The following is an 11,322-nucleotide window of genomic DNA, read 5'->3' on the forward strand; positions in this document are numbered from 1 at the left end:
AGTAAGGTCACATCATAGATTTGTATAAGTGCAGTAATAGCAGTTTTATTCTTAATTCCTTTCCTAATTATGCCTAACATAGATTTTGCCTTTTTTTTTTTACAGCAGCAGTTTTTCAATTATTTGTAATAAATAAATAAATAAATATGTAGGGGTGTCAGAGAAAATTGGGAGGTGAGGGGGGGAAACCACCTGTCCCCTATAATCCGCTACAGGCCCGCAGAGAACCTTCCAGGATTTCATATTAACTTGCAAATATAATCAAACCAAGCAGAACTACCCTTTGACTACATTTCCCCAAAGGCTGTGGGCGTGAAGATCCTCTTGCAGCGGGCTTCTGGGAACTGCAGTTTTCCGGTTCTTTGAGAGACGGGGGGGAAAATGGCGTTCGTGCTGCCGAAGAAGGCGGGCGTGTCCCTCAAGCAGGTGAAGAGTGTCCTGGTCCGATTTTGTCCCTTCGAGTCCAATGTGGAAAGCACCAGGTGAGGGGGACACTCCGGAACGCGTTCAGGCCCCTGGTCTTAAGGCAGGCAGAAAACCCCAGCAGTGGTTACAGCACGATCCTCGGCACGTTTACTCGGAAGTAAGCCCACTTGAGTGCCGTGGGGATCGCTCCAGATTACGAGTGCGCAGGATTATGGCTTTAATTTGCAAACCTAGGGCCAAAACAGGCATTACTTATGTGTCCAGCAACTATGTCGCATTTTCATTTTTACTCTATAGAGTAGGTGCAGCGCCCCGATCCGAATTTTAAAAGCCACCCCCCCACCTCCATGCTAGGGTCCCAATCGGGCCATTGCGTCAACTCTAGAATAAAAATGGAAGGAAGGAAGACGTAGCTGCTAGACACATGTTTAAAATAATGTCTGTTTTAGTCCCCTGAACGCACTTACTCGAGAGTAAACCCGCCTGGGAATAGTGGTGATGAAACTTCCGAGTGAACATGTGAGGATACAATGGTGTTACACTGTTAATACCAAAGAAAGACAGGTCTCAGATAGGTTAATGCACTGATCTGCAAGAAAGAAAGGTGCAACCTAGGTGTGTCCTGCCTTGACTTTGCATATTCTGATGGTAAATTTTGGTTCATAATCTCAAGTACGTTGAATGCAGCAGATAGGGTGTGATTATTTGGTATTGGGAAATGCACTTTGTACAAGCTCAGAAATATTCTTTGTAGGTTGATATCTGGTCCTGGGGCATAGTTTTGCTGAGTAGGATTGTCACTATTTCTGGCAATCTGCCTTTAACCATTGCATGGCAGGTAGTAATTGTATGACCTTTTCTGGTAGAATGGGAAATCACCCCCTGTTGTAGATGCTGAATGTACAGGAATACTACCGTAGAAAAGAAGAAAAGAAAATGCTCATAAGTTATTGTCAGGCCTCATTTTAAATATCGTGTTGGGTGTGTAAGGGAATCTGTAGGATCCCACACTGCTATTGCCTCATTTGAACTGCCATTTGTACAGTGTTAGCATGCTAGTGGAGCACCAATCAAGGCTATGTATCTTGGTGTGCTAACACTGAGTGGGTACACTATACCCAGTTTAAGCAAGAGGCACGTCTCATGAAAACGCACAAAAATATGGGTGTGTGTTTTTCTTACACAGCTTGCATCATAATCTAAATTGAGTCTAATAATAATAATTGTACTCTGCTTTAATCCAAAATAAATGCTATGGTTAGCATGATTTAAAAAGATAAGAGGGAAATACATTTATTATCTCTAACTATCCTAGTGCAAGTACTTCAGTTTGTTTAACTGTTATGATTTATTCTAATCATCTTCCTTGGGATGCTTTTAATTTATTTAATTTTATAGCTTTTCATCTTTCCCTTTCTGATGTCTTGTGGTGCATCGCAGCAGTTTTAAAGCAGACAGTGTCAAAGACAGTCCACAGCAAATATAAACACAGCTAAATAAAACCTCCTCAAAATCTCAGAAGTTTAAAATCTCAGCTAATCCAAGTGTTGCATAATATTTATTTATTCTCATTGCAAATGGTTAGCATTTATTTTACTGATCTGCAATCATTTATATAGGTGTTGATAATAGGTCCAGTTTGCATGAAATGGCAACAATGTATGGGTTAATTAACCCACGATTTCCCACGGCATGTGCTGGGTAAGTTCCATGGCCATTGTGAATATTCAACCCCTGATCGGGCCGATTGGAGGTTGCAGCGTGACATCCAAACCTGGATACTTTAGGTTGATCGTGGGTTAAACAACCCACAGTTAACTTACTTTAGTAGTTCAGGGTTTCAGGCGAAAATGTACCAGTGTATGTATGTGCTACTGTGCGTTTGAGTATTCGTGTGGCAATCTACTCACCTGCAAGGAATTATTTATTGTAATGTAGTGCGTAAGGTTGTCTTGTATTTCAGAGCTTTGTTGCATCTATTCCTGAATGTAGGTTTCTGAGATCCATTGCTGCGTTCCTGAGTCATTTTAAATAAGAATTTGCTCATTTGTATTTTATACTTCTAGCTACATAAGACAGTTTGTTGATGAAATATGCAAATCGATGTTTTTTATGATCCCCTAATCTATATTTCCCAAACCTCTTTTCAGACATTTCCTTCAATGCCTGTATGTAAAGAAAGCATACACATCCAACCTCAACTGTAACGTGAAAACAGATATAAAACACGATGGATCTGAACCAGTAATAGACGTTACATTTGGTAAGAATGTACTTGTGTTTTGTCACCTAAAGCAGGGGATGATCAACTGGTAGCTTCAAATTAATTCTGTGGCCCTACTCAAAAAGTTTTCAAGTTGTAAGAAAGAAAGATTCCATGCATTACTGTGACATCTCTCCTTTGGCTTTTGCATGTAATATGCAAACTTCATTGTGGAACTGACCAGTGTCAGCATCCATACCCTTCTCTGCTGTAGAGGACAGAACAGCTCCCGAAACTCCCCAGTCCTAAAGAAGTCAGAAATCTGTGAAGCTCTCTGCACAGGAATTCAGAAAAATGGGTCCCAGATAATTTACTTGGAGGAGTCTAATGATGGGAAAGTACAATATTTAGCCCAGTACATTTTGAAGGGTTTATGTCTCTTGCCTGAAATGTTTTCCCTCCCTTATTTTTATGGAGTGTGTTACTGTTCTAGGAAGCACCTTTGATATGTAGATACTGGAGTTTTGTAAATCTTATCTTGAAGTGTCATGGGGACTGTGTTACTTCCCTTTCCTTGCGTGCAGCATCCTTTTCTTTCATTAAGCAGTGCTAGATTGCAGGAATTCACTCCTGTAGGTTGTCTCTTCCAAGGTTGTAACAAAGTTTGGTGCTTCTGTTTGCCTTTTCTCTGTCTGCCTTGTCATGTAAGCAGAGAAGATGAAAAGAACTGAAGAAAGGGTGGGAATGCGTCCTGTGATATTGTGTTTTGATGCCACTAGATGGCTCATCATAGGTTTTAAAAAGCTCTTTTAGTGGGAGGTTTAGCATGTAGCTACTCATTAAAAACACATAATTGGGTGACAGGCACACATAGTAATGATGTCAGGATACAGTGTAAGTTGAGCTAGGCTTCAGTTAACGGGGAGGGAGAATTTGACACAGAGGTGCAGTTTGCAAATTAACATAAGAGCTATGTTGGATCAGACCAGGGCTCTATCTAGTCCAGCACTCTATGCACACAGTGGCCAACCAGCTGTTGACCAGGGACTCACAAGCAGGACATGGTGCAACAACACATGTTCCCCAGCAACTGGTGTATATAGGCTTACTGCCTATGATACTGAAATTGTACATTATAATGTGTAGTTCTGTCCTTACACACATTACTGTAAATTCCAAAGTCCGTAGAGTGTAATACTTTTACAAGGCCAGCTCAAAGGGCACTAAAAATGTGCACTACAACAGGCAAGAAGTTGAAAAAGCAGCTTGATCTGCAGGTGTGTGTGGAGAATAGGAAGGGAAGGCTGATCAGATGTTGTAGTCAGGAAGCCTGCATAATCAATCCTAAGATGTTATAGTGGAGAAGGGTTTGCAGATATTTAAATTGGGCTCTGCCAGGTGATGTGATGGTTTCAGGTTTCAGTACTCCTAAGATCCCACTGGGCAGAAGAAAGTAGCAGACAGCTGTCGATCCTTCATTTATGGAAATATGTAATCCACCTGTTAACTCAAAACTGTTGGTGGAAAACAGAAGTAGAGATCAACTAAGTAGTTTTTATATTAACAAAGCTGGTGGCAGTGCCATCTTAACGCATGGGCATGCTGGGCAGTTGCCCAGGGCTCCCATGAGCATAGGGCCCCCATGCTAATCTATGCACAGACCAGAATTTAACATTAATTTTTGTTTTTCAAGTTCAAGGCTCATGTTATATTGTCCAAACATTTGTATTGATTAATCTTTGCTGTACAGCATGTTTTTTTTAATGTAAAAACACTGATTTGTACCAATAAATATAAATTTATTTTATTGATAATTTACATTTTTATTCCTGTGAGTGGTTGTGTAGGCAGGGCCCAGTGCACTGCTTTGCCCAGGGGCCTATAATGCTGTTAAGACGGCCCTGGCTGATGGCACATGTTTACTCAAAAGTAAGTCCCATTGAGCCCAGTGAGGCTAACTCTCAGGAAACTGGGTGCAGGATTACAGCCTTAGGGAGCAATCCTGTGCGTGTTTAGAGAGAAAAAAAGTCCTACACCTCCCAGCATACACCAGCCATTGTAGGACATTTTTTGGTCTAAACATGCATAGGATTGCATCTTACTGTGCTTGCTGTCCATAGAAGTAATCCCACCCTTTCCAAGATCCTGTCACCATGAGCTCCGCAGTTGCTGAATTTGACCATCAGCAATTTCCTTACTCCTGGACAGCTCATGTGAGCAGCAAATAATGAATGAAACAGCTCTATAGTCCATTAGTTCCCCCTAACCCATCCTAATTCTTGAGCTCTATCTCCAGAAATGTATAGCCTGTAAAACACACATAATTGTTTTCAAATACATATTGTCCACAAACAGCTCACAAATTCATATTGTTTTCACATCAAACACTTGTAAATACAAAATGAGAAGACACAGACCAGAATCCAAAGAACTGCAAGAAGACTTCCAGAGACTTGCCTTCATACAAGATCTCGATCCCATATGTAGTTCTAATGCAGTATTAGACACAGTGCAAGACTATGCCTATTTTTGCTTTTGGAAGCACTGTTGAAAAGCTTTAGGTCAGATGAGGAACGTGTGGTCCTCCAGATGTTATTGAACTGCAACTCCCATCTTTCCTCATCATTAGCTGTGCTGGCTAGGGCTGACGGGAGTTGCAGTCCACCAATATCTGAAGGGCCACACGTTCCCTGCCACTTCTTTAGGTGCATGCACAGGGCCTGTGGACCCTGACCACAATCTTGTGTTGTTGCTGACTCTTTCTGGTTTTCAAAAAGCATGGTGCAGTGGTGAATGATCTATAATCTCACGTATGTGATCACTTCCAAGTTTTAGAAAGCACCACTACACCTGCATTACACGATTAAAAACATTTATCCAGGAACATTCATCTGATTTGGTTATGTAGTACAGTAAACTGTCATTAACTGCCTTTTGTTTTCGTTTACAGCCGATGGCGACAGATTGATTATGAAAGGAGCCAATTTAACGGTTAAAGAAATGTTAAAGGCATTCAACTCTAGATGTGAAACCAAAGAATGCATAGCAGAAGAGAAGTCTCAGAAAAAGAGTTCCTGAAAGCCAACGAAGGAACAATAAGCATGCTTAATATGAGCATGTCAAAATTGGCATAGAACTTCTTCATTCAGAAAGATGGCAAGGACTTTACCGATAACTGAAAGAAGTGTGGGTAGATGTGGACAGAAGCCTGACTGGTTCTGACAGATAGCTGAATTATTTCTTTAAACTTCTGGTTATAGATGACGTTCTAATGTAGCTTTTGTACAAACATCTAGTATTGGTTCTCAAAGTTGTTCAAGTATGTGAAGAGTCCATTGCATTCAATCATGTTTTTACCATCCAACTGGCAAAATGCTGTGTTTGTGTCCACACATGCTAATTATTAAAGTTTTAAACATGTAGGCTACAAATCAAAGCCTTTTTCTAGCAGAGAATTATAGTTGTTCCACTCCAAACCTTATGGATTGCTTATGCAGTAGGCCGAGGGTGGACAACTTGTGTCCCAGATGTTGTTGGACTGCAACACCTATCAGTCCTAGCCAATATAACCAGTGGTGCAGTAGGCGATCAAAACCCCTCAAATTCAAGTTTTCAAAACCACGGGACTTGTAGCTTAATTCAGAATTGTAGCAAATTAGTTTAAGGTTTTCAACATGATGCCAATTTGTTGCTACAATGCATGGGGATTGCAGTAACTCTTGCCCATTTAAGAAAATTAGTTTGATTCAGGGCTCTGTCTTCAAACTAAAGCCACACCATAACAAAGAATGCAGGCTGCTTCAATTTAGTGAAATCTCTTTCAGGACAAAAAGGGACTATTTGTACAATTTACAGAATGAGTCATTTGAGGCAAAATGGCAGATTTGTTTTCTGTATTTAGCAGTCGGTTTTGCTAGAGTAACTGTCTCCAGAACTAAAATTTGCCACTTTCTCAAGCTGGTTCTTTTGAAAATACTGGTTTCATTCTGCAGTTTCAGAAATGCTTCAGCCTGAAAATAATTGATCATATGGAGATCTTTTGTGTTTGACCCAATGAAAGGAGAAGCAGAATGTTTTGTATGCTGCTTGTTTTTAAACTGAGGATCACAAACTTAATAACACATGCTTATTAAATTTTGTGAACTGCCCAGAGAGCTTCGGCTATTGGGCGGTATAAAAATGTAATAAATAAATAAATAAATAAAACAGCTTTCATAGCGTTATCAAGCTTAGTAGCTCTGTTTTGCAGGGAAACATTTAGGGGAAGAAAATCGCATGGAATTGGAGGATTGCACCTGAGGTTCAAAAAGCTCCCAGCATTTGTGTATGTGTATTTGCACGAGCGTGTTTCTGTTCCTGCCTCTAGGCAGAATGCAGGCCAGTGGAGCTTTGAGTGTGTACATACGGCCCCTACTCGGCTGAAGTGCTTCATTCCCCCAAATCCTTTGAATTTTATCAGGCCTATCCTCTTTCCCACATTTTAAAGGCTGCTCAGAATGTGCTCACCTGGTCCTAGTTCTCCATCTTTCCTTGATTTGCTTTCCATATGACAAAATAATTAGGACAAAACAGATAAAAGCGTTACACTCTTGAGGAATTTTGGCTTACTTGGACTCTCAGAAGTTCTTTGTAAATCCCTGCCACACAGTTGAAATCACCAGGTGCAAAATGATACAGCAAATTCATTATGCAACGTATTACGAAATTGGACAAGTTTGGGAAGTTGGCAAACTGAATCACAGTAAACCACAGTGATAGAGGTTTTCATGTTTGCCTTAGTATAGCTTCTTTTTAAAATGGGTTATTTCACACATTAAAAATCTATGAAGTCTGGTTTCTAAGCCTTGATGTGAGCTTGTTACCGATAAAGTCAAGCCACGGGAAGCAAATCAAAACTGCTGTGTGTCGTCTGGTGTGCGCTTGATGCTCTATGACAGTGTATGAAGCAAATATTTCTTCATTTTGAATGATAAAACCACCGAGCATGGGGGAACTTGTTTGATCCTGTTTGCTTATGGCATGTTATGTTTTGGGCTTATGCCTTGGAGGTTTTGGGTGCAGTGGAGGTTCCATTCCTGTGAACTGTTAAAAATTTAACCAGCCTTTCCCAACCAGGAACCCTCCAGATGTGTTGGACTACATTTCCCATCACCCTGGCCTGCATGTGTATGCTATCTGGGGATGATAGGAGTTTCAGTCGAACAACCCTGGAGGGTTCCTGGTTGAGGATGGCTATTTTGGATTACAGGTCACCATCTTTTTGCTCCTGCAGGCCACAGATGATTTTATTTTATTTATTTATTTATTTATTTATTGCACTTATATACCGCTCCCATAGCCAGGGCTCTCTGGGTGGTTTACAGAAATTCTAAAATTAAGATAAAAACGAGTATACAAAATTTAAAATTCTAAAACACAGAACATACACACATAAAGCATTAAAAACCGTTAAAAAAACCTAAACATGTGGGTGATTAAGATGTGCCGCCATATGCCTGGGCAAAGAGGAAAGCCTTAACCTGGCGTAGGAAAGATAGCAGCGTTGGTGCCAGGCGAGCCTCAAGATGATGCAGAAGTTGCATGTAAACACACCAGAGACCGATCACTTTTTTCCTTGCTGTAGCATTGCGAAAAGAGAAATCTGGATTGCTAGGGGAGGGAATGGACAAAAGGTATGGTAGAATTCAGGGTTGGGGGACACCCATGGGAGGGCTACATTTAAGGCCGGCGGTAGGCCTATGTTGTGCCCTGTTGCTATAGAGAGTTCCCCTTGCTACTCACAGTTCTGTGAATTCTTATAAAAGCCTTCTATGAGGCTTTTCACTGAGCATGGTTGGATGGATTTTAATAGAATTCCAAACCTATCTCTAAATCTTGAAGAGTGATAAAGGAAGTTATTACATCTATCCTCACAAAAGCATTGCGAGGTCATTTGTGTTCCCATTTTTAAAGACAGAGAACTAAGGTGGAGAATAAGACATCTGTCCACAGAGCCTACTGCTAAATTGGGAATTGATTCTAAATCCATGTGCAGAGGATCAGGTACATTTATACCTGAGATAGTCTATGTACTCTATAGTTCAGGAGTGTTGAACCACAGGCCAGATCTAGTTTGCCTGGGGTCCCCAGGTGACCAGACCCCTATTCCCAACCACCGATGGTTAAGTGATTTCCTGGATTTTGTGTAGTGTCCCCCCCCCCCCCCGGTTCTGAGAGATTGAAATCCCTCTCCTAAGGCTTAACTACTGGCAGAATAGCTTCAATCTAAAATATGCTAATAAAACCAGTATTTTTGGTCCCATCCCCTTTTGCCTTTGGTCCTATCCACCACTGGAGGCACCTGAGAGTTTTTCTGAAATTGAATTTGACTGTCTGGCTGTTATTATTATTATTTATTTATTTATTTATATAGCACCATCAATGTACATGGTGCTGTACAGAGTAAAACAGTAAATAGCAAGACTCTGCCACATAGGCTTACATTCTAATAAAATCATAATGAAACAAGGAGGGGAAGAGAATGCAAACAGGCACAGGGTAGGGTAAGCAGGCACAGGGTAGGGTAAAACTAACAGTATAAAGTCTGCACAACATCAAGTTTTAAAAGCTTTAGGAAAAAGAAAAGTTTTTAGTTGAGCTTTAAAAGCTGCGATTGAACTTGTAGTTCTCAAATGTTCTGGAAGAGCGTTCCAGGCGTAAGGGGCAGAAGAAGAAAATGGACGGAGCCGAGCAAGGGAAGTAGAGGCCCTTGGGCAGGCGAGAAACATGGCATCAGAGGAGCGAAGAGCACGAGCGGGGCAATAGTGTGAGATGAGAGAGGAGAGATAGGAAGGAGCTAGACCGTCAAAAGCTTTGAAGGTTAACAGGAGAAGTTTATATTGGATTCTGAAGTGAATTGGAAGCCAATGAAGAGATTTCAGAAGCGGAGTAACATGGTCAGAGCGGCGAGCCAAGAAGATGATCTTTGCGGCAGAGTGGTGAACAGAAACCAACGGACTGATGTGAGAAGAAGGAAGGCCAGAGAGAAGAAGGTTGCAGTAGTCCAACCGTGAAATAACCAGTGCATGAACAAGCATCTTGGCAGAAGAGACAGACAAAAATGAACGAATCCTGGCAATATTATACAGGAAAAATCGACAAGATTTAGCTACTGCCTCAATATGAGGAATAAAGGAGAGCGAGGAGTCAAATATAAAGCCAAGGCTACGAGCTTCCTTGACCGGAGTAAGCGTAACATCATTGACAGTAAGAGAGAATGAGAGATGAGGAGAAGGTTTAGGAGGAAAAACAAGCAATTCAGTCTTTGCCATATTGAGTTTCAAACGACGATGAAGCAGCCAAGCTGAGATATCTGAAAGACATGCCGAGATACGATCGTGAACATCAGGAGAAAGTTCCGGAGATGACAGATATAGTTGTGTATCATCGGCGTACAGATGATATTGGAGGCCATGAGATTGAATAAGCTTGCCCAAGGGCAACATGTATAAGGAAAACAACAACGGGCCAAGCACCGAGCCTTGCGGAACCCCTACTGAAAGGGGAAAGGAGGAAGACGAGCTGCCATTAGCCAACACGCTGAAAGAGCGACCCGCTAGATAGGAGGCAAACCAGTTATAGACAGAGCCACAAAATCCAAGGTCATGAAGGGAATCTAAGATTGGTGGCACGGAATTACTGAACGGGAACCTATTTGGAGAGAGCCACGGGCAGTCAGTGTGGACTAGACTGAGCTTAGATGGACTCGGAATAGGGCATCTTCCTTTGTTCTTTTAATTCAGGGTTGGGAATGCACATCTAGGGGGAACAAGGACAAGCTGGGCTGTGCAATGGCAGAGGGTGCAGTATTGTTGAACAGAATACCAAAGGGTGGTGGGAAATTGTGATTTAGAATAGTGCTACCATTAAACAAAACAGACACATAAGGAAAACTTGGAAGTGTGTAGAAAATATTATGAGAGCAGATGCGTGCAAACAGTAGCGTTTTATCTTTAGCATTCATAAGTGTGTAGAGCACCCTGCGAAGTAGCATAAACAAAAAAAAATAGGTCCCTTCCTCAGTCCAAATTAGCATCAAGGTGAAAGTAGCAATGCTCCTTATGGTATTCCTTTTAAAAAAAGAAAATAAAGACAAGACTAATATATGAAAAGAAAAAAAACAGAAATCAAATGTTTCCCATCAATGAGTTGGGAGTTAAAAGAATTTTTTGATTAGTATGTCAAAGCTATCCATTGGAAGAAGATGGCTCCTCATACAAGAGATATTCTGAATAGAGATGATCTTGGCTAGATCAGCAAAGGAGTGAAAAGCACAACAAGTAATTAATGACGTAAAGTAATGCATAGAAAATAGTCTTTAGAAAGGCCAATTAAACATCAAATGTGAAACTAAAACAAAGATAAAAGAATGCAAATTAAAAACAAGAGAATGTTTGCATAAATGGAGTATATAAAAACCATAATCTTCACCCCCTTGATTGTCTTGACAGTAATAAGTAAAATGTCTTTAAATAGCATGCCTAAGTTTTAAAATCCATTGCAACCTGCATCAGCAAAGGGACACTTTGGTTTCTGAATCGTAACAGGAATCTAGGAAGCTAATGTCGTGACTAGGCCTGTTCCCCTTAGGATGGGGGAAGGAGTTTCAGGCTATCAATCAGAATCAGATTCTGAAGCAGAAGAGACAGGGCCAG

At 41.0% G+C, this 11,322-nt stretch overlaps 1 protein-coding gene across 1 annotated transcript; it reads left to right on the top strand.

Moving 5' to 3' along the window:
• Window positions 1-377: 377 nt before the first annotated feature.
• On the top strand, window positions 378-6,051 carry MRPL53 (mitochondrial ribosomal protein L53). The gene is made up of 3 exons (XM_063129875.1): window positions 378-482; window positions 2,577-2,689; window positions 5,580-6,051. The coding sequence occupies exons 1-3, from the start codon at window positions 382-384 to the stop codon at window positions 5,705-5,707; spliced, it is 342 nt and encodes a 113-aa protein (XP_062985945.1). The 5' UTR covers window positions 378-381; the 3' UTR covers window positions 5,708-6,051.
• Window positions 6,052-11,322: the final 5,271 nt, after the last annotated feature.

This window comes from Elgaria multicarinata, chromosome 7, assembly GCF_023053635.1.
Source record: "Elgaria multicarinata webbii isolate HBS135686 ecotype San Diego chromosome 7, rElgMul1.1.pri, whole genome shotgun sequence".
NCBI lineage: Eukaryota > Metazoa > Chordata > Lepidosauria > Squamata > Anguidae > Elgaria > Elgaria multicarinata.